Here is a 24559-nt window from a genome sequence, read left to right as displayed (position 1 = left end):
TTTTATTTCTTTCCTCGCCATCCAGCGAATATAGGAAAGGAGTGAATAAAGTGATTATCCTCTACGAGTCCCTCCTTAGCAGTTCATTTATTAGAGGTGACCAGCGGTCAGATATCATACGGTAGTGACGGTATACGCTGAAATACGATTTGAATAGCTAAAGGATTATGGTAGAGTTTGTGTCATGGTAGGAATTTAGGAACTTATTTTGGAGTTTCTGTTATTACAATTATTTATGGAAAAACTTAACATGATGAAGCGTATGAATAAAGACGAAAAGCTTTGGATAGCATGTCGTGCTACCTGGTTAGTTTCGGGTAACAACTATTCTTGAAACTTGTGATATAAGTTTCATAGCGAGCAACATTGAAGAGCAGGTGCTCAGACTGTGATAGCTGTTTTTAGATCAATTCGTTTCCCTTTAAATTCAAAGATTGTTTAAAGGGTCTTGAGGTCTGCTTCCCATCTCATGTAGTGAACGCTGTTCAGTAAAAAGCTCCATCGTGGCCTGTTATCATCTTAAGATAATGAGACAGAGGGACACACCAGTGCACAAATACTTTTTATCTCCCTAAAGGACTGTAAGGAGTTCAAGAACTAAAGAGAAATGAAGATGGCATTTTTAAGCTCAGTACTTTGCTAGGCATGGCCCACTTGTATCTTCTGGCAAAACCGTCACTAATGACCGCGTCGTCGACTGGATCTTCAACTATAACCTTCCTATCAAATCCTTCTTCATCTGACTGGAAAACTAGTTCATCCAGCGAATTTTGTGCGGACAGTTCAGTGGAGAGTACGATGCTGGTAGGGCGTCAATCAAACCGGTCGAAAGACTGACCGAGCGAGATTTCACAGTCATTAGCACATTTGAGAACGAGGATCCAAATTCGCGTCCGGCCATCCAGATTTAGATTATCCATGATTTCCCTTAATCACTCCAGGCAACTTCCGGGATGGTTCCTTTGCAAGTGAACGACTGCTTTTTCTTCCCATCCTTGAAACATTGCGAGTTTGTGTTCCGTCTCTACTGACGTACTTGTCGACAGAATGTCGAACCCTAATCCTCTTTCCTTCCTTTTCGAGAAACTGGATACTATACGCTGGAAATTCTTAGAATGGTTTTTATACTGATATTTTGTGTACAATTTACATAAACACCTTCCAAAATTGTACCACCAATAATAATATAATATGTGATTAAGTAAATAAGTATCTGGAACCAATGCTTATAATTTTTTTATGACAAGAGTACACAGTTCGAATTGATATCATGTTTCAACATAGTCAGCCCGCTTTTTAATACACTTGGTTCACCGCTGCACATGTTTTCTGATGCCCTCTGCAAACAATGGCTTTGGCTTCGCAGCAAGCCACTTACGCACCGCTTCCATAACCTGTTGATCAGAGCTGTTCTTTGGTTCGAAGTGGTGAATCCATGTTTCATCTCCAGTAATGATTCGCTTCAGAAACATTTCACCTTTGTTAATAGGTGCCGACAGATTTCTTCATGGATACGCTTGTGCTCTTCATCGTATTGTTTTGGAAACCATCGCTCATAGACTTGTAAAAGCTGAGCCTGTTATGCATGATTTAATATGCAGAACCATGACTAACCTGAATCTGTTTGCCATATCATCAACAGTCACTCGCCTGTAATTAGAATCAATGTACAGACTTGTTCAGTACTGGCGTCAGCTGTGGTTGTAACCGGGCGCACCGCTTCTTCCTCATCCTTCACGCTCGTTCGACCACTTCTGAACTGTTCAGTCCACTAGTAAACACTTCGCTGTATTGTGCTGAAAAAAAAAAGATGACGAAAAAAACCGATTACGGAGCGATGTTCTTCTATAGTACAAACAGACAAGGACGTATCCTGGATTTTGTCAACGGTCGGAGTCCGATTTGTTAAAGAGGATGTAAGAAGACTCGTGGTTTTCATTTATCCTGAAAATTTCCATAAAGAAAGATAAACCATTTTATTCCACCAATGATTTCGGTGTTTTCACCAAGCGGAGGTATAATCTCGTTACTATGAAGTACTGTATTTCGGCAAAACAATAAGAAACACTCTTGCTCCAATTTCCCTTCACCCTCCAAGGTCGTTTAACACTTTACTTCTTTCAGTTCGGATTTGAGCTGAGGAAGTGTTCAGGAGTGGACGAGCGTTAATGTTTGGCATACTGACAATATTATCGATAGTGCTTTTGGAATAGGGAGATCTCTGTTCGACAGACAAGAATTATTCAACCTTACATTTTTACAAATTTCCTCATTTATGTATGCATCTGTCAGGGCTTGCAATGTAGGAAAGACCGTTTTCGTCATTAAAGAATGTTTCGGCAGACAAATACATGAGCCTAAATGAGGAGAATTTGGAATATTATTTGTGTTCATATGGCTTTTAGTCGCAAGAGTCTACGGAGAGATGCTTCAATGCAGCTCTTTACTTCAGCAGAGGGGCTTCATATTCGAGGGAATTGGAATCTGTCAGGGAAGAAAGGTATTCTGAAAGAATTGGCTGTAGGGATCAACCGCGGCATTTGCCTAAAATGAACATGGGAAACCACAGAAAACTATTTTTAACGTTACAAGGGGATGGATTCAAACTTCCTCGGCTCCCGAATCCAGGGATTGCTTGCTCATTGGCTCAACGTGAAGAGCTGCTCCAAGTCATTGGAGAACTTGGAAAAAACTGGTTGCTGTATATTGTTTCAAAATCAAATAAAATACTTCACATTAAAATACTGAATTCTGACACTGCGTGTTTCTCCTTTAATGGTGAGCTTTTAGTAATTTGATAATGCATGAATACATGCTATTTTAAGATTTAATTGCATGTGGAATTGCTAGCTTCAGTTATTATAGTACCGTATTACAACAGCGTAACTATATTTTGGACGAAAGAGTGCGGGAGGGATGCAGGATGCAGTCGTCTCGGACGAATTCAAGTAGCTCACTGAAAAAATGTTTTAAAAACGGTGATGAGGTACCCCTTCCGTTCTCCAAAAACCGCTCCCCATCCTTCCGTATCGGAACTGGTTTTCCTAACTGAGTACCGCCAGGGTGGCCAGCTTGGCGATATCTCACCAAACGGTGAGATATCGCCAAGCTGTCCACTAATGGCTACTAATGATGGAACATTGAGCAAATTTTTTTAAAGAAATGCAACCATCGTCGTTTGGGCGATATTTTCGTTGATCAACGCATTTTTGGGCAACACAGACAAATCCAAGTGTATTTTTATATGTACTGATTTTAATTTAATATTATTTGTAATGATATTTACCGCTCCACTGCCTTGTGAAATACTGAAATATTGAAACCCCAAAGCTCTACCAACCACCAAATAACGACTCTGGTGCTATCATTGAACTGCTATACATAGGTAGCTAGGGTATTATGGCAGTGCGTACATATTTTTAATTTCCCATAACACTAGTGTATGAATCAAAACAGGTTTTCCTCTTGTTGCTGACTTATCCATAATTAGAAACTGTTACAACAGCACACACAACAAAAACAATAAACGGTAGCACTTATATTAAATTCAGCTGCAAGTAAGAACTGAACTGATTAACAAAAATACAACTGAGCTCAAGCAAGACCAACATTTGGTCTTGGCTGAAACAGGGATGGGCGACAGCCGATAGTGCTGTTGTTGTATAGATTGTTTAAATCTGTCGTTAGCCTTGCTGACTATCGATAGTGCGTATCCCTTTTTCGTCATATGACTGAAAATTAAAATATCTTTCAATTTCACTACACAGCAACTAGATCATGTCTAGTTTCATTAAGTGATTGGGGGGGGGGGGGGGGAGAGGGGGCATCCTGACTACTTGCCCCCCGCCCCACGTTTTGCTTACGTCTTTGAAACAGAGCGTGGTGCGGCCATTATTACGTCGCAAAAACGCAATGTAGATACCTAATCACAGGCGAAGACAACGGTGCCATCTACCGGCTCGTGAGTACTCAAAGCCGTAGAGAAAGCCTAAAGAAATTTAGAGCAAAATTGCAGATACTTTTTGACTTACCCTAGTAGCTGACGGTAGCGTAAGACGGGTGGAAGTAACATATTTCGGAGGAACGATATTAATACTTTCTGCAATATTTTTCGAGAACTGAAACGGTTTTAGAGAAGCAACAAAAAAATTGATCAGTAAAAAAACTAAAGGAGAATTTTTTGAAACCGGTATTAGTGTTCTGCCTGGTCAAGACATACCGGTACACGTGGAGTTGAGGCTCCTCCCAAAGAAACAGTCATCCATGCACAGGCGACAGCAGAAATTTATTCAAAGGAGGGCAAGAGTAAAAAAAAAATCGTTTTTAATATAACCAAGTTGGTAACTTTGGAAATTACCATGTCACAGAAACTAAATTTTACATGAGAGGCAGAAAACTTACATTCTAGAGAACTAATAGTTATGCACTCAGTAATTTTGAAGGTAGATTACTTCTGTGTTATTAAGATAATTATGAATGTGTCATACGAAGTGTGATCAAAAAGTAACGGGAATTTCAGTTTTTCTTAAAAAAATTTGCTTTGCCTCCTTCAAAGTGATTCCTTTCATATAAAAACTTAGATGAAAGTCATTGGATAACGATATGCACATATACAGATGATGGTAGTATCGCTTACACAAGGTATATATAGAAGGGCATTGCGTTGGCAGAGCTGTGATTTTTACTCAGGTGATTCATGTGAAAAGGTTTCCGACGTGATTACGGCCATAGACTGGAGTTAACGGACACTGAACGCCGAATTATAGTTGGAGCTAGAAGCAAGGGACTCTTCATTTCGGACATCGTTAGGAAATTCAATATTCTGCGATCCACAGTGTCAAGAGTGTGCCGAGAATACCAAATTTCAGTCATTACTTCTCGTCACAGACAATGCGGTGGCTGAATGCCTTCACTTAACGATCGAGAGCAGCGGCGTTTGTGTAGCATTGTCAGTGTAAACAGACAAACTTCTGGTTGAAGCCCCTCGACGCTCACACTGGCATGATGGCCAACACAAAAAGTCTACTGCCACCTCTGCATAGTGGTTAGTGTTCACCATGTGAGGTCTTCGCAGGATATGGCTACTGTGATGTTTGCGTACGTCTGGTTATGATTAACCATTAATACGCACTCAGTGGAAATAGACTGGGTCGAAAATTGAACGAAGGGCAGCGGTTTGAAGAGCAGAGAAAAAAAAAAAAAAAAAAAGTGTCAAGGTAAAGGCCGAGGGAAAAGACCTCTCGGATAGTCGTGTCGGGTAGCAAGAGCAACAGCGTATTGCTTGCTATCTGCGACAGATCATGCAAGGGTTAGGTAAGTTAGTAGTGGGAATCATGCAGGCGGATACGTTTGACATTGCGAGGCGTTTTCACTTGACGGCTGCAGCGGTAGGGCGCTGCCGTCTTGGCCAGTATCAGCATACCTGTGAGTTCATCATCATCGGTTAGTCATCTAGCGGATGCACCGTGTAGAGTAGTGTAGGCAGTTTGTTTGTGCGTTAGTGTGCGAGTTTATCGGCTTCCCTGCTGTTGCGTGTTGGCCGGCTGTGATAGCAGCTGGCATGTCCAGCCAGCATTGCTGATATGCAGGGGATCGCCGATATTGTCGCTTGTGCGTGTATGTGTTAGGCCGGTATTACACTATCAAATTTCTTTGTCAAATAGCTTTGTCCAATATCTTTGTCAAAGATATTTGATGGTGTAATAGTGAACTTTGTCAAATGTCGTCCAATATTTGATCAAATCTAGGGCCTCGCTGTAGATTTGATCAAAGAAGTCGCTTGTCTTCTGTTCACTGCAATATGACATGTTACCACATGGAGCGCTAGCATCGCTGCAGCATTCTGTCGTCTGTAGTGTTTTAAACTTTTAATAAACATTGCCAGTAAATACAATTGGTGTGTGCCGACAACTACAAAATTAATAGAGATATATGAAGCTGATGAGGCGCTTTACAACGTGAGGCACGCTGAATACAAAAATAGATTAAGAAGATTGGAGACCTAACCTAACCCAACCCTCTCCTGTAGCAAGGAATCGGAGTGTTACAGTGAGCCTGTCTTCTACAGATGTAGCAGTTCTTAAGTGAATATTGTGCTATGTGATATGAGGATACACTTCATTGAGGACATACAGAAATGTATGCTCATCCATTCTTAAGTAATTGATGTACGACTTGATGTCCTCCACTATAAGATCACGTAACAAGTTTTGTTGAATGCTTTTATCATGTCGTCGTAAAACCCACGGCTTCACCCAGGTATGATTCCTTTTTACCCCCCGCTTCTCTTCCGCATGTGCACACAGTGCAATTGTGGTACATGCAACTGCTGCGGTTAATAACAAGTTGTTGTTGTCAGCCATCTTGAACTTTGACGAAAAATATGATGACAGTGTAATACCCCTTCTAGCGCTACGTCAAAGATCTTTGTCAAATATATTTGACGGAATATTTGATCACATCTTTGATCAAATCTTTGACAAAGAAATGTGATAGTGTAACACCGGCCTTAGCTCGCTATAGGTGGTTGTACCCTAACTAACAGTGTCTTTGGTCGCTTATTCTTTCACCTATGGTTATGATCATAGTTCCTTAGAGTAAGGATGAAAGGATTGTTCGAGTGTCTCAAGTTCCTGTCTAGTCGTGTGGCGAGTGTTTTGAATACTTTATGGAGGGTTTCAAGGCGGTATTCATTGCGAAGATCCGTGGTGCGAATGTAGCTTGGGGCGTTGCTAGTGGTAGCAGCACTTTGTCCCGTACGACCTGCAGGCGGCGTAGGCGCGTAAAAACTGCACATCTCCAGACGGGAGCTGTGTACATCAGAGGTCTAATTAGTGTCATGTATTTGCACCTCGATATCCTCCTATTTAATGTACTTTCACTGTTGAGCATCGGGTAGACTTGTTTGCGCCTCATGTGCGCTCTGTTGGCAACGTATTCTATGTGGTCTCATCATGTAAGTTTCCGGCCAGCCAGACACCGAGGTATCTTAACTTTCTTTGGGAGACGTGTTGGACGTGCATATATTGTTACCTGTCTACAGTGTTGATGTTTGCGCTGTAGTTTCGTTCTGCGTGTGAACATAACTGTTTCGCACAAGCGATACTAGGAGAAGTAACGGCTGAAATCAACGTGGGGCTTACGACGAACGTATTTGTTTGGTCAGTGCGGCGAAATTTGGCCTTAATAGGCTATGGCGGTAGACGACCGATGCCAGTGCCTCCGCTAATAGCACAACATCGCCTGCAGCGCCTCTCCTGGGCTCGTAACCATGTCGGTCGGACGCTCGACGACTGTAAAACCATGGCCTGTTCAAATGAGTCCCTATTTACGTTGGTAAGAACTGATGATAGGGCTGAGGTATGGCGCAGACGCCACGGAACCATCTACCCAAGTTGTCAACAAAGCACTCTGCAAGATGCTGGTGGCTCCATAAAGGTGTGAGCTGCCAGACTTACTAAATAAAAACTAGACAGCGCATTGGCGCTAGTGTCGCGTCCCCACATTGAACGTGATAAAAGCCGCCATTTGCAGGGAAACAGTGCGTAAACATGGTTCGTTCGTGTGCTGCTTTTAATTGTAACAGTAAGAATGGAAGCAAAGACGAAGACAGAAACAATATTACATGTCACAGGTCAGTCATTTCTGGTGGTTTGTTACTTTCTGTTACTTGTATATAGTATTTTCATGGAGAAATAATGCATCATGAGCGTTTGTTTTTGTTTAGGTTTCCCCTTACAGATGATTTTATAAATCGGAAATGGATAGCTGCTACTCGGAGAGAGAACTTCCAACCGACAGCAGATCATTTGCTGTGCTCTCTTCATTTTGAAGAGAATTGTTACATGGAAAATTATGTAAATAGACGTCAACTGAAGGACGATGCTATACCGGCAGTATTTGAATTTGCAACTCATTTGAAAAAGGTACAGTGTCCTGGAAATCGTGCAATATAGGCTTAGGTTAAATAGTGTGGAAATACTGTCAGTGTGTATAAGTTTGAACGTTCCTTTTCCAGGTTACCAAGGCAAGGAAACCTCGAAAGCCAAAGCCAAGAAATGTTGAGACAGCAGAAAACGTGTGTGTGGATGTGCACGTTTCTGGTTACACTGGAGACCACAATTATTCATTTCCATCAAGTCCAAGTAAGCTGAAGGAAAAGCTCGAAAAAATTGAAGAAAGGGAGGAAGCAAAAATTGGGGAATGTAAGACTAAGTTAAATACAGTGGACAAAAAGTGCAAAATACAGACACACAAGATTTGCAAATTAGCAAATGTTTTAGAAGAACTAAAAGCTAAAAACTTAGTAAACGACAAAGTAATCTCGCTTATTAACGCTACTCACAATGACATGTTATTGGAGATGGCCATTACAATGTTGTATGATGTAAATGTCAGTGTGTTAGCGGTTACTTGTGATGGACTTTCCACTAATATTGCAGTGGCGAAGGAGTTAGGGGCAAATATAATCAACTGTCTGTTACTTTAAAAGTTTCATGTAATTATCTAATGCAAATAACTCGATGTAAACTCGCTCCACCTTGTCAGGAAAGAGCCTTACATTCTTAAATTTCGCGTCTCTATGCAGACGTATTTCGGAGATTAGGAAACTTGATTCATTTAAGTATACTTTTAAAATAGACTCGAATACTCAGTATTTTTTTAAACAAACATGTGTTTAATTTGTGCTTCAATTTGCTCTTGTTGCGTCTCATATACTTCAAATCACAACCCCAGTACTAGAATTCATCTCTGCAAATGGCGGCGATCAGCTGCTTCAATTGGGGGACAGTCGCCTCGCTTCTCCTCTACGGCGTGGTAGGGGCTTGGAGCTGCCTTTACAAGGAATGCACTGGAGCCTCTGGACCATCTAAATCGGTCAAGGACTGGAAATGTTTATGTTTGGCTACTTGGAGACCATTTGCAGCTATTCATGGATTTCATGCTTCCAAACAACGATGGAATTTTTATGGCTGTCAATGTGCCATGTCATAGGGTCACAGTTGTTCGCGATTGGTTTGAAGAACGTTCTGGTCCATTCGAGCGAATGATTTGGCCGTTTGAGTCCATTCCACGTCGAGTTGTTGCACTACGCCGGCAAAAAGAGGTCCGACACGATATTAGGAAATACCCCATACGTTTGTCACCTCATCGTAATACACTCGTGCCGGCAATATTTCCAATCTTGGAAGCACTTCTGGAACTGACATTTCATTACGGTATTCAGCTCCTTCAGCGATTCTGTTTTTACCTCATCAATGGTGGCAAAACGAAGTCCACTCATGGTCTTCTTCAGCTTCTGGAATAGAAAGAAGTCGCAGGTGGCAACGTCTGACGACTGCGGTGGCTGAGACAACATAACAGTTTAGGTTTTTAGCCAAAAAAATCACGAGCAAGAATTGGAGTGTGGGCGACAGCACTATCGTGATGCAATTTCCACGAGTGATTTGGCCACAATACTGGTTATTTCTTTCGGCATAAAACGACGCATAACTTGCCGGTAGTATCCTTATTGACCGTACGACCATAAGGCAAGAACCCATGATGTCTACCCCACTGTAATCGAAGAAAACGGTGAGAAGAACCTTCACATGTGATCGAACTTGTCGAATTTTTTTTTTTTTTTGTCTTGGATCTTCAGACCTTGGTTTCGACGTCATACCCACATACCTGTGTTTGGTCACCTGTTATAACCTTATTTAGAAGTTCTGGATCGTTGTCGACTTCATTCAGCAATCCCTGAGCGATGTCTACGTGACGTTGTTTTTGGTCGAAATTCAACTATTTCGGAACAAACTTTGCTGCTACACGTTTCATGCCCTTAGCATCCGAAAACATTGCTTGGCATGAGTCAAAGGATATTCCGACATCATCATCAGCCTATCTGATGGTGATCCGGCGATTTTACAGAACCATTTTCTTTACTTCTTCCACACCGTCGTCAGCAATTTATCTGCTATGGCATCCAGCGCGGTCGTCGTTTTCAACGTCTTCTCAACCATCTTCGGAACGTTTATACCACTAGTTAATTCTTGTCTTACTTATAGAAGACTCACCAAAACCCACAGTCAATGTTTCGAATGCTGTGCTGCGCATTATTCCATTTTTCAAGAAAAATTTGATGCAAATTCTTTGATCTGTCTTCTTCGAAAGTAAAAATTCGCCGAGCACTCGAGACACGTATAGCCTTTTCGACAGTCAACAACAAACTTAATATTCAAAATGGCTAACAATGCAAACATACACCAGGAACATGTGTACCAACAAGATAAAAAATTTTGAAAATCGGTGTATGAAGCCCCGAAATTTAAAACTTCCCTTGCTTTTTGATCACACCTCCAATGTTTGAAGTTGATAATCTTCTTCCTCATAATGTAAGTACACGCTTGTACACAAAACTGAGCGATTGTATACAGTCATTGTAGAGAGACTGTCTATAGACACACGGCTAGAAAATACAATATGCAGACGGTCTACATACTTTGTCTCGTGTGAATAGGTGGATGCCTCCTTCCTCGATTTTTGGTGAAGATGACTAATCTTGTTGGGATCGTGGCTTTTGCAGTGATAATAATGGACAGCGAAAGAAATCGAAAGAGGAGATGCTGGTGGAAACGTGAACGTTTTGTGGAGGGACCTCGTTTCGGCTGTAATTTATTTTCGACTTTGAAAGTAGAAGACAACATTTTTATTTTTTATTTTATTTTTTCCAACGTCACTGACTGATAATGCAATATTTTTCTGGCTAGCTTTCCGATAAACAATTTTTTCTTATTGCGATTGTTATATTCGCAATTGCTAACTTCCCACAAACACGATACATGATACTGCGTAGAGATCTTCAGTCAGCTGCAACACTTTTCCGTTTTCCACGTTTTCATAAGTAATTTCTAACAATAAGAAAAAAATGATAAAAAGCCGACTAAGTTATGACACGTTGCAAAGAAAAATGGAGGCCATATCTACCAACTCGCCCACGCTACGAAATATCGCTCAATATTATCTAAGAATTGTCTCATGTCTCCCATTTCGAATGGGAATCAAAGGTTCTGCGATTTTGTAGAAAACGCTTGTTTATAGACATGAAATGTCTCTCAGCTGTTTAAGTCGCTCGATTCTCTATAGACACTGTCTAGATACAAAAATCGCTCAACTTTGTATGCTAGTTTGTGCAAGACCTTAGGCTTTTACTGATGACATTGCGATCCTCAGCGAAAAGCAGGGCCGGTTTAAGAGACAAGCGGCCAGAGAGGCGCGCCAGAGGCGCTTAAGTGCAAAATGTGTATACCGTGTGTGTAGTTACTAGTAGCGAAAACTAACACTGGTGAAGTATACGACAGCAGAAGAAAACATGTTCCAGTAAACATGAGGCCGCCATTTGCGAGGTAATTCCGAATGTGTGGTTATGAAGTGTAAGTGCGATTACTAAAAGACATTCCCTGGTTAGTATAAATTTATTTGAATGTAAACTATGCGGTAATGTTTCCATACAACTGGGTTCAATTTTCGCCCATGGCCTACCTTAACACGATATACAATACTACTTAAGCAAGTTACATGCTACAATTTATTGTACACTGATTTTGCAAATGTCGTGGGATAGACGTTTAATTCGTGTGGGGCCTCCTCTGGCCATGCGGACGGTGTGGGGACATTTGCCACGCCGGATATTTGCCACGATTTTACCTGCTCCGAAGGGTTGGGTCCCTTGTCTCCACCCCCCCCCCCCCTCCTCCTCCTCCTCCTCCTCGCCCGCATTTAGTAACACCACTTTAGTGGCACTGTCATCAGTAACATTACAATCGCTGTTGCGCAGTAAAGGTACTTACTGAGCCTTTCCACTGGTTTACTTAACATAGGACCAGAATCTCTTTGGATTTTCCGTCACATTTCTAGAGAGAGTTTCATTGTGGAAACTATTAAATGCATCTCGCATTGAAATCCGCACCAAATTTCGAGCCTCAGTAAAACTTCGCCAATCTTGGAGATATTGCGTTCGTCTAAATTATACGAGCCTTTTTCGGTGCTCCTGCAGCAGCTTTCTGTCGTGTTTTGTGCACCACGGGGGGCAGTTCCGTCTCTTATTAATTTATTTGGTATGAATCTCTCAAGTGCTGTTGATACTATTTCTTTGAACATAAGCCACATATGGCGTTCACTTACATAGTTTGGAAGGATTGGAGACTATCTCTTAGAAAGACGTCAACCGAATTTTTAGCTGCTTTTATAAATTGATATATTTCGCGTTTAGTTTTGGTGAATTTCTTTGTTACGGAATTGAGCCTCGCTACGGCTGTGTGTTCACTAATCCCTGTATCCGTCGTGATGCTCAGATTATTTGTGGCTAAGAGGTCAAGTGTGTTTTCGTAACCATTTACAATTTGAATGGCCTCGTGAACTAATTGTTCAAAAAATTAAAAAAAGCATTTAGAACACTTACGGAAGTTGTTTTCTATCTACTACAGGGTCTGAAAATGTATTTGTCAACACACGGAAGGTAGATTGAAGTCACTGCCAACCATAATTGTATGAGTAGGGTACCTATTTGTAATGAGACTCAAAATTTCTTTGTACTGTTCAACAACTGTTTCATCTGAGACCGGGTGTCGGTAAAAGGAGACAGTTGTCGAATGTAACTTCTATCCGTACTAAGTCACAGGAACTATCTGCTTCGGCGCTGCAGTCATGGACTGTGCGGCTGGTCCCGGCGGAGGTTCGAGTCCTCCCTCGGGCATGGGTGTGTGTGTTTGTCCTTAGGATAATTTAGGTTAAGTAGTGTGTAAGCTTAGGGACTGATGACCTTAGCAGTTAAGTCCCATAAGATTTCACACACATTTGAGCATTTGAACTATCTGCTTCAATGTCGCTTGTGAGCTGGAACACACATTACATTATTTTTCCTTAAGTTGTGCTTCTTGTTTCTGTTATAGTGCAAGCCATTACAATTACGGCTTTTCCCTCCAAAATCTAGGATGCTTTCTCTGTGACCCTGTAAATACCAGAGCTAAACAATGTAGAACAACAACGTACGTTACAAGCATTGCATTCTGTATTACTTCATTTCCTTATTTCTAACATTTTAAAACTGTACGTCGACTTTAGATGACATGTCAGTCGTAGATGTTCTTATCTCTATTTAGTGAACGTATTTTCAGCCATATTTTGAACATTGTACCGCTACACTTTATTAACTAATGTTTCGCCGCAAGGGATATCGGATTTTAGAGACTAAATTAACATGGAGTGTGTCGTTCTTCTTTTCAAACATTCACTTACCCATTTCTTCTTTCCTTATTGGCTTTTGGGCATGCAGTTGTAGTAATTAAAGTAGGCACAAATGGAATGATCAAAAAGAAATGATTAGCGTACATTCGCATTCTCTTTACATCGTTCCTTTCTTGTTGCTCCCATAGCGATGGACTGTTTCTATCGCAATCAGTAAGCGTGAAAGGAAGCTGCCGTACAGACAGAGGGATATTTATTTATACCTGGCAGGACTAATTACATACTGACATAATCGTCGGTATTGCTTTCGTTTCCCAAAAGTTATAAATATTTCGACTTCGGAAAAGAAGCTCTGTATTTAGCCATGATGTCGAAGAAGAAGTTCCCTTACGCACTGGTTGTATCGAGTAAGATGTTTAGACGGCGGTTAGAAAGTTGACAGAAGAAATACGAGGAAGGGCGTCCCTTACCTGAGGGATCGCTACTCAAGCTACCTGGCGAAGGGGCAAGCTCGGCAAATGTCCGGCGTGGCAAATGTCCGGCATTCATGCGGACTACTGGGAGACGCCGTAGATGTGAGTCCCTGGTACTCCTCTGGAAACAGCAGACACGAAATCGTTTGCAAGCGGCAGCCAGTTCTGGGGTGCAGCATCCAATGCACGGAGCCTGCGTTCCATGACATCCCAGATATGCTAGATAGTATTCAAATCTGGGCTCCAGGGAGGCCATCTCAGTGTCTGGACCTCCCGTGCATGTTCCTGGAACCATTCCTGTGCATCGTGAGAACGATGTGGCGGCGCATTATTTTTAAACACGGCAGAACCGCCAGAGTGTTGGAAGGCCAACAATGGATGGAGATTGTACACGAGAAACTAAACATTCTGCGGATCATTCAAAGTCCCTTTCAGAATAACTAGGTTGGCCCATTCTATACCAGAGAAATGCACCCCAGACCATAACAAAGAGACCACTGTCATGGACCACACCTTCTTGGCAGGCGGGATCCATCTATTCATGTGGTCTGCGCCTCACACAGCGTCTCCCACCGGTATGGTGCAGTTGAAAACGTGATTCGTCCGACCGTATCACGTTACACCATTGTTCCAGTGTCCATCCACGTGCCCTATGACTTTGGAGTAACTGTTGCACCCGTTTGCGGCGCCGGCTGCCATACCCCAAGGAACCCATGTTCCTATGAATTGTCCATGGGAGACGTGTCTAGCACGTCCTGTGTTGAACTGAGTCGTGATCGGTTGTAGTATTGCCATTGTGTCACTACAGATGACCCGTCTCGGATGCCGCCGGTCACGGTGATCGCGAGTGGCTGGATGGCCGGTAGGTCTTCTGTTGTGGACTGTGACACACTCATTCAACTATTCACGATATACTCTGGGCACGGCCGAAAATGTGAAGCCGAATTCCTGCACCACTGACGACTTCGAGATTCCTGCACGTCCGGCACCGACCACCATATAACGTTCGAACGGCGTCTACTCGCGACAATGTTTAATGTTACATAAATCACATGCACAACCACTTCTCAGAAAGTATCTTACACAACTATGGCTGGCACAGGGGCAGTTTGGAACGCATACAACACACCTGCGCCACCTGTGTCCCACTATCCCATGACATTTGCTAAGTCAGTGCACCCTCCACTGCGCTGAGGCCACGGTTCAACTTACGGGCAAGGTAGGCTATCGGCGACATTTGAGCCCAGCTAGACAGCTAGATTGGGACATTATCGAAAAGTTTACACTTCAGATACATTTGATTAGCACAGTTGTTGTTGTTGTGGTCTTCAGTCCAGAGACTGGTTGGATGCAGCTCTCCATGCTACTCTATCCTGTGCAAGCTTCTTCATTTCCACGTAACTGCTGCAACCTACATCCTTCTGAATCTGCTTAGTGTATTCATCTCCTGGTCTCCCTCTACGATTTTTACCCTCCACGCTGCCCTCCAATACTAAACTGGTGATCCCTTGATGCCTCAGAACATGTCCTACCAACTGATCCCTTCTTCTAGTCAAATTGTGCCACAAATTCCTCTTCTCCCAAATTCTGTTCAGTACCACCTCATTAGTTAGGTGATCTACCCATCTAACTTTCGGCATTCTTCTGTAGCACCACATTCCAAAAGATTCTATTCTCTTCTTGTATGAACTATTTATCGTCCATGTTTCACTTCCATACATGGCTACACTCCAAACAAATTCTTTCAGAAAAGAGTTCCTTACACTTAAATTTTTAATCGATGTTATCAAATCGATCTCCTTCAGAAACTCTTTCCTTGCTATTGCCAGTCTACATTTTATATCCTCTCTACTTCGACCATCATCAGTTATTTTGATTTCCAAATAGCAGAACTCGTTTACTACTTTAAGTGTCTCGTTTCCTAATCTAGTTCCCTCAGCATCACCAGATTTAATTTGACTACGTTCCATTGTCCTCATTTTGCTTTTGGTGATGTTCATTTTATATCCTCCTTTCAAGATACTGTCCATTCCGTTCAGCTGCTCTTCCAGGTCCTTTGTTGTCTCTGACGGAATTAAAATGCCGTCGGCGAACCTCAAAGTTTTTACTTTCTCTCCATGGATTTTAATTCCTACTCCAAATTTTTTTTGTTTCCTTTACTGCTTGCTCATTATACCCTGTCTCACTCCCTGCTCAACCACTGCTTGCTTTTCATGCCCCTTGACTCTTATAGCTGCCATCTGGTTTCTGTACAAATTGTAAATAGCCTTTCGTTCCCTGTATTTTACCCCTGCCACCTTCAGAATTTGAAAGAGAGTATTCCAGTCAATAATGTCAAAAGCTTTCTCTAAGTCTATAAATGCTAGAAACATAGGTTTGCCTTTCCTTAATCTATCTCCTAAGATGATTCTTAGAGTCAGTATTGCCTCACGTGTTCCAACATTTCTACGGAATTCAAACTGATCTTGCCCGAGGTCGGCTTCTACCAGTTTTTCCATTCGTCTGAGGGGTGGGGGAGGGGCGCCGTGACTTATTAAACTGATAGTTCTGTAATTTTCACACATGTCAGCGCCTGTAGCACAGTACGTCGTGCGAAAGTACAGGTAAGTGCCGGCTTGTAAGAACACAATCGCAATTATCTCAGAAACGGTCCGTTTCCGGACGCCTGTTTACTGGAACGATTTTGCTTCTGTTATCTTTCCGAGAGCACAAGGAAAGACTGCTATTACCCGAGGGATGAAGAAAAAAAGGGGGTGTGGCCGAAACGCCAAATGGTATGTCGTTTGTGCGGAAAAATGTTCTTGGATCGCCCCTGGTAAAAAGAGTAAACCGAAAACAGACGAAAGTGTTGGGGAGTAGCTGAAATGAGAATAGCGATAAACTTGCCATCTAAAGTGGGGACCATGAAGCAGACGAAGTGAAGGAAGTCTGCTACCTTGGAAGTAAAATAACATACGAGGGACGAAGCAAGAAGAGTATAAAAAACAGGTGCCCAAAGGAATCTACTAACATCAAATATAGGCCTTGATTTGAGGAAGAAATTTCTAATTTTGGAGCACACTATCGTATGGCAGGGAATCATGAGCTGTGGGAAAACGGGATAGAAGGGGAATCGAATTGTCTGAGATGTGATGCTGTAGAAGGATGTTGAAAATTAGGTGGAGTGATAAATTAAGGAATGAATAGTTCTCCCCGGAATCAGTGAAGAGAGGAAGACATGGACAACACTGATAAGAAGAAGGGAGGGATGATGGACATGTGTTAAGACGTCAATGACTGACTTCCATGGTAGTATGGGGAGCTACAAAGGATAAAAACCATAGGGGAAGCCATAGATTGAAATATATCCAACAAATAACTGAGGACGTATGTAGGAAACGCTACTCTGAGATGGGGAGGTTGGAGCCATAGAGGAATTCGTGACAGACCGCATCAAACTAGTCAGTAGACTGCCCGACAGTAAAGTGGAACAGAGATTATACCGGGGGGAGGTTCGAGAACGCTTTCCCCACACAAGCGACATGTCATTTGGCGCCCCTCCCCCACCCCTCAGACATTAGCTTCCTTTCCCTAGGCTCTAGGTAAGACCTTTAAAATACCGGGTGATTATAATTAAGGTGCAGCTACTCACAGAGATCCCATTTTGGCTGTAATTATCATACTGCAGCGAAACTTCGTAGATATTCTAATGCGTTAATGCATAACAGATTTACTCCGGAAAAAAAAATTGTTCCAATTTTGGCCACCAGATTCAAATCTGGCGCTGTGAATGCAAGAAAGACGTATAGAAATGTTTTCATATGTAATGGATTAGGAACGGGACGTGGGCAGAAAAGGTCAAACAAGTGAGTAAGGCAGACAACCTTGTCGGTAGGGCAACCACAGATATGGTTATTCATCTAGGGTATTAGTAAACCGCTTCAGCTGTATTTAGTCTTTTACTACTGGATCACTACCGGTTTTGTGGCATTAAAAGCCACATCTTCAGGTGAACATATTACTAAAACATTACAGCTGAGAAGCTCGGAATTTTGTACCCAACATTCGTCGTCCGTCAGAACAAAACGCACAATGCTGATTTTATTGTTAATCGCGCTTGCAAAATTTGTACAGTATGAGTACTGGAGACGTTGACGACATGTTGTACAGCGTCAGATTTGCATCTGATGGCCAAAATTAGGACTAATTTTTTGCCAGTGTTCTATATTAACACATTAGCATATCTACCAAGTTTTGCTACAATACCATGATTACAGCCCGCTCTAGACGCCTCCGACTAGCTGTACTTTAATTATAAAAATTCGGTACGAGGACGTCCTGAAAAGTAATGCTTCCGAATGTTTTATGTGACAACTCTTAAAAGCTTTTTAGATAATACAAACTTTATCAACGATCTACATCTTTACCATTCATGTCTAGATACTTTTTTCTCGGCATAGTCACCCTGGCGACGAACACATTTCCCTCAGCGGCCAGTTTGTTGTTACCATCACTGTAGAATGTTTGACATTGCTGACGGAGCCACAACCTCACGTCCGCTTGCACCGCAGCATCACTATAGAAGTGAAGTCCTCGAAGGCGTTCTTTAAGTTTTGAGAACGCTCCGAGCTCTGAGATACACGTTGAGTTTAGTACCCTCGTTTCCTTCATTACGAGTACGAGCAACCCAACGTCGCACATAACTGATTTCCATACAATCATCGCCGTACACAGCTTTCATTCCTCAATGGATTTCTATTGGAAGCACGTTTCCTGCGGTTAGAAAAAAAAAATAGCTCTGAGCACTATGGGACTTAACATCTATGGTCATCAGTCCCCTAGAACTCAGAACTACTTAAACCTAACTAACCTAAGGACATCGCACAACACCCAGTCATCACGAGGCAGAGAAAATCCCTGACCTCGCCGGGAATCGAACCCCGGAACCCGGGCGCGGGAAGCGAGAACGCTACCGCACGACCACGAGCTGCGGACTCTGCGGTTAGAAACTCGATTGCAGTATGCTGTTACTCAAGCACCGACATAGTTACGTCACACATGCCTTGTTGCACGGCTTTAGGTGGTACACACTACAGTTCGAAGCGTTCTAGCGACAGATGGTTGCAGCCTGCATCAGCGAGGCGGGAAGGTCAACAGAACAATATGCACGACAAGTAATACCTCAACCGATATTGAGAACGGAATAAAAATTTCGGAGGCATTACTTTTCAGGACTCCCTCGTAAATCTAAATCTAGTGACAGTGAAATGTTTTTTTCTTTTTTTTTTTCTTTCAAAATTGACGAGAATGTTCTTCAAACCATCGCAGACAACTGTGGACCAGTGACATGGCACATTGACATCAATAAAAATTCCATCCTTGACTGGGAACACGAAGTAGCTGCAAATGGTCTCCAAGTAGCCAAACATAACCATTTACAGTCAATGACCGGTTTAGTTGGTCCAGAGGAACCAGTCCATCTGTGTAAACACAGCCCACACCTTTATGGAGGCACCACCAGCTTGCACAGTGCCTTGTTGACAACTTGGTTACACGGTTCCGTGGTTTCTGCGCCAACCCTACCATCAGCTCTTACCAACTGAAATCGAAACTCATCTGACCAGGCCATGGTTTTCCAGTCGTCCAGCACCTTGAGCCCTGAGAGGCGATGCAGGCGATGTCGTGGTGTTAGCGAAGGCACTTGTATCGGTTGTCTGCTGCCGTAGCTTGTTAATATCAAATTTTGGCGCACTGACGTAGCGGATACGTTCGTCGTACGTCTCATATTGATTTCTGCTGTTATTTCTCGCAGTTTTGCTTGTGCGAAGCAGTTCTGTTCACACAGACCGAAACCATGGCGCAAACTTCAACACTGTAGACAGTTAACACTACATGCAGGCCCAATACGTTTCCCAGAGAAAGTTAGATATCTGGCTGGCTGGACCGGAAACTTACATCGGGGGGGGGGGGGGGGGGGGGGGGGGGGAACCACACAGAATACGTTGCCAACAGAGTGCACGTGTGAGGCGCAGACAACTCTATCCATTGCTCAACAGCGAAAGTACGCTAAGTAGGGGGGTACTGAGGTGCACGACACCAATCAGACCTCTGATGTACGCAGCTCCCGTCTGGGGACATGCAGCTCCCACGCGTCTGCGCCGCCTGCAGGTCATACAGAACAAAGTGCTACATATCATTAGCAACTAGCAACACTCCACGCTACACTCGCATCGCGGATATTCGCAATGAATACTGCCTCGATACCCTCAATGAAGTAGTCAAAAAACTCGTCACATGACTATACAGGAACTCGAGACACTCGAACAATCATTTCATCCTTACTCTAAGGAATTATGATGACCACCATAGATGGAAGCACAAGCAACCAAAGGCCCAAGGACCTATAGCGAGCTAACACAGACGAACAAGCGACAACATTGGCGAGCCTCTGCACATCAGATATACTGACTGGACATGCCAGCTGCTATCACAGCCGATCAGCGGGCAACAGCGGGGAATCCGATAAACTCGCTCACTAACGCACAAACAAACCGCCTACACTACCCTACATTGTACATCCGGTATATCGGACACAAACCGATGATGAACTCAACTGTTACAGGTATGCTGATGCTGGCCAAGACGACAACGCCCTACCGCTGCAGCCGCCGGGTGAAAACGCCTCGCAACGTCAAAGGTATTCGCCTGCATGATACCCACTACTAACTTACCTAATCCTTGCATCGTCTGTCGAAGATAGCAAGTAATCTGCTACTTGGTTCAAATGGCTCTGAGCACTATGAGACTTAACTCTGAGGTCATCAGCCCCCTAGAGCTTAGAACTACTTAAACCTAACTAACCTAAGGACATCACACACATCCATGCCCGAGGCAGGATTCGAACCTGCGAACGTAGCGGTCGTGCGGTTCCAGACTGATGCACCCAGAACCGCTGGGCCACTGCGGGCGGCAATTTGCTACTGCTCTTGCTACCCGACACAACTATCGCAGAGGTTTTTTCCCTCGGCCCTTGCCTTGGCACTTTTCTTTCCTCTGCTCTTCAAACCGCTGCCCTTCGTTCAATTTTCGATCCAGTCAATCTCCAGATGTTCGCGTGTTAATGGTTAATCATAAGCAGCTGTACGCAAACATTGCAGTACCCATATCCTGCGGAGGCCTCACTTAGTGAACACTAATCGCTATGCAGAGGTGGCCGTGGACCTTTTGTGTTGGTCATCATGCCGGTGTGGGCGTGGAGGGGCTCCACCCTATAAAAAAGCTTGGCAGTTTACACTGATAACTCGACGCAAAAGCCGCTGCTCTCGGTCGTTAAGTGAAGCCATTCGGCCACTACATTGTCTGTGGCGAGAGGTAATGACTGAAATTCGATATTCTCGGCACACTCTTGACACTGTGGATCGCAGAATATTGAATTTCGCATTCAAAGTCTGTTAATACGCCCGTAAGCACGTCGGAAACCTTTTCACATGAATCACGTGAGTACAACGCAATGCCCTTTTATGCCTTGTGTAAGCGATACGACCTTCATATGTATATGTGCATATCGCTATCCCATGACCTTCTTCCTGTGCTCCATAGTCCAGATTTTATGGTTTCGGCACCTCATTTTCCTGTTATGGACTTTTGCATCACTGATAAGTCGTTTTGGAATTCCAGCCTTCTTATGGAGCTCTCTTCGTGTTGCTTTGATGCTCACGGGGTTTACGAGTGCGACATTCTGTTCTGCAGTGAGTTTTGCAGCTGTCGTCCGTTTATTTTTCGTCGCTGTTCTCTTCAACGATCGTCCATCACGATCACTCAGCACACACTTTCGTCCGCTTTGTGACTTGGCTGATGATGTTTTTTCCGCTTTCCCTGTACGCAGTACAAAGCTTGGATGTGGTGCCTCCTGAAAAACCAACACTTCCGCTGCCTTGGTTACAGAAGCATGCGACATACGAGCACCAACAATTTATCCCGTTCGAATTGACTTAGCTCCGACATACTGCATACACAGAACACTGTTGTGACCATGTCCTACTTTTGTAACGTATCGAGGACATTGCAAAGGCGCCGTTGACGGTCAAATACAACAGTGCAGCTTACAGGCTTGGCTAGCATCTGCATTTATGTTGAAGAATGGATATTTCGCAGTGTTTCCATATTTTTGTCCACCCTCTCCAGATGGTGACTTAATCGAACAGTTTATTGTTGTTGTGATCTTCAGTCCAGAGACTGGTTTGATGCAGCTCTCCATGCTAATCTATCCTGTGCAAGTCTCTTCTGCAGCCTACATCCTTCTGAATCTGCTTTGTGTATTCATCTCTTGGTCTCCCTCTACGATTTTTACCCTCCACGCTTCCCTCCAATACTAAATTGGTGATCCCTTTATGCATCATAACGTGTCCTGCAAAGCGATTCCTTCTTTTAGTCAAGTAGTGCCATAAATTTCTCTTGTCCTCAATTCTAATCAGTACCTCCTCATTAGTTACGTGACCTACTCATCTAATCTACAGCATTCTTCTGTAGAACCACATTTCGAAAACTTCTATTCTATTGTTGTGTAAACCATTTATCGTCCATGTTTCACTTCTATTCATGGCTACACTCCATACAAATACGTTCAGAAACGGCTTCATGACACTTAAATCTATATTCGATGTTATCAAATTTCTCTTTTTCAGAAACGCTTTCCTTACTATTTGCCGGTCTACATTTTATATCTCTCTGCTTCGACCATCATCAGTTATTTTGCTTCCCAAATAGCAGATCCTGACTACTTTAAGTGTCTCGTTTCCTAATCTAGTTCCCTCAGCATCACCTGACTTAATTCGACTACATTCCATTATCTTTATTTTGCTTTTGTTGATGTTCATTTTATATCCTCCTTTCAAGACACTGTCCATTCCGTTTAACTACTCTTCCAGGTCCTTTCTTGTCTCTGACGGAATTAAAATGTCGTCGGCGGATCTCAAAGTTTTTATTTCCTCTCCATGGATTTTAATTTCTACTCCAAATTTTTCTTTTGTTTCCTTTACTTCTTGCTCATTATTCAGATTGAATAACATCGGGGATAGGCTTCAATCCTGTCTCACTCCCTGCTCAACTACTGCTTCCATTTCATGCCCCTCGACTCTTATAACTGCCATCTGGTTTATGTACAAATTGTAAATAGCCTTTCGTTCCCTGTATTTTACCCCTACAACCATCAGAATTTGAAAGAGAGTATTCCACTCAACATTGTCATAAGCTTGCTCTAAGTCTAAAAATGCTAGAAACGTAGGTTTGTCTTTCCTTAACCTATCTTCTAAGATACGTCGTAGGATCAGTACTGTTTCGCGTGTTCCAACATTTCTATGGAATCCAAACTGATCTTCCCTGAGATCGGCTTTTACCAATTATTCCATTCATCTGTAGAGAATTCGGGTTAGCATTTTGCAACCGTGACATATTACACTGATAGTTCGGTAATTTTCACTCCTGTCAACACTTGCTTTCTTTGGGATTGGTATCATTATATTATTTTTGAAGTCTGGGGGTATTTCGCCTGTTTCATACATCTTGCTCACCAGAGGGAAGAGTTTTGTCATGGCTGGCTCTCCCAAAGCTATCAGTAGTTCTAACGGAATGTTGTGTACTCCGGGACCTTGTTTCGTCATAGGTCTTTCAGTGCTCTGTCAAATTCTTCGCGCCGTATCATATCTCCCATTTTATCTCCATCTGCGTCCTCTTGTATTTCCTCAATATTGCTCTCAAGTACATCGCCCCTGTATACTCCTTCCAACTTTCTGCATCCCTTCCTTGCTTAGGACTGGTTTTCTAGCTGAGCTCTCGATATTCATACCGCTGGTTCTCTTTTCTCCAAAGGTCTGTTTAATTTTCCCGTGGGCAGTATCTATGTTACCCCTAGTGATACATGCTGCTGCATCCTTATATATGTCCTCTAGCCATTCCTACTTAGCCATTTTGGGCACTTCCTGTCGATCTCATTCTTGAGAAGTTTGTGCCGAGCTGAGTGGCCGCGCGATTTGAGAAGCCATGTTACGGACTGCGCGGACAGTCCCGCCGGAGTTTCGAGTCCTCCCTCGGGCACAGGTGTGTGTGTGTGTGTGTGTGTGTGTGTGTGTGTGTGTGTGTGTGTGTGTGTGTTGTTGTTAGCATAAGTTAGTTTAAGTTTGTGTAAGTCTAGGGATCGATGACCTCAGCAGTTTGGTCCATTAGGAATTCACACACACACATTTGAGACGTTTGTATACATTTTCGCCTGCTTCATTTACCTCATTTTTATATTTTCTCCTTTCATTAATTAAATTCACTAACTCTTTTCTTACCCAAGGATTTCTACTTTTTACCTACTCGATCCTCTGCTCCCTTCGCTATTTCATCTCTCCAAACTACCAATTCTTGTTCTACTGTATTTCTTTCCCCTATTCTTGTCAACCGTCCCTAATGCGCTCTCTGAAACTCTCTATGACGTCTGGTTCTTTCAGTCCATCCAGGTCCCGTCTCCTTAAATACTTACCTTTTTGCAGTTTCTTCAGTTTTAATCTGCAGTTCATAATCAATAGATTGTGGTCAGATACCACATCTGCCCTGTGGAAATGTCTTACAGTTTAAAACATATTTCCTAAATTGCTGTGTTACCATTACAAAATCTATCTGAAACCTTCCAGTGTCTCCACGTATACAACCGTCTTTCGTGATTCTTAAATCAAGTATTAGCTTTGACTATGTTATGCTCTGTGCAAAATGCTACCAGGCGGCCTTCTCTTTCAGTCCTTTCTCCCAGTCTATATTCACCTACTATTTCTCCTTTTCTTCCCTTGCAGTCCCCTATGACTATTAAATTTTCGTCTCCCTTAACTGTCTGAATAATTTCTTTT

General features: G+C 42.9%; 1 protein-coding gene across 1 annotated transcript in view; it reads left to right on the top strand.

The window, feature by feature from the left end:
• Positions 1–7561: 7561 nt before the first annotated feature.
• LOC126456943 (uncharacterized) overlaps positions 7562–24559 on the top strand; it is a 39794-nt gene continuing 22796 nt past the window's right edge. Inside the window, exons 1-4 of the mRNA XM_050092877.1 lie at positions 7562–7633; positions 7727–7925; positions 8018–8144; positions 20299–20373. Coding sequence (XP_049948834.1) covers positions 7845–7925; positions 8018–8144; positions 20299–20373 — 283 coding nt within the window. The 5' untranslated portion in view covers positions 7562–7633; positions 7727–7844. The remainder of the gene's footprint in view (positions 7634–7726; positions 7926–8017; positions 8145–20298; positions 20374–24559) is intronic.

Source organism: Schistocerca serialis, chromosome 2, assembly GCF_023864345.2.
Source record: "Schistocerca serialis cubense isolate TAMUIC-IGC-003099 chromosome 2, iqSchSeri2.2, whole genome shotgun sequence".
In the NCBI taxonomy this organism is placed as follows: Eukaryota; Metazoa; Arthropoda; class Insecta; order Orthoptera; family Acrididae; genus Schistocerca; species Schistocerca serialis.
This window is presented reverse-complemented; position numbering and strand designations above follow the sequence as displayed.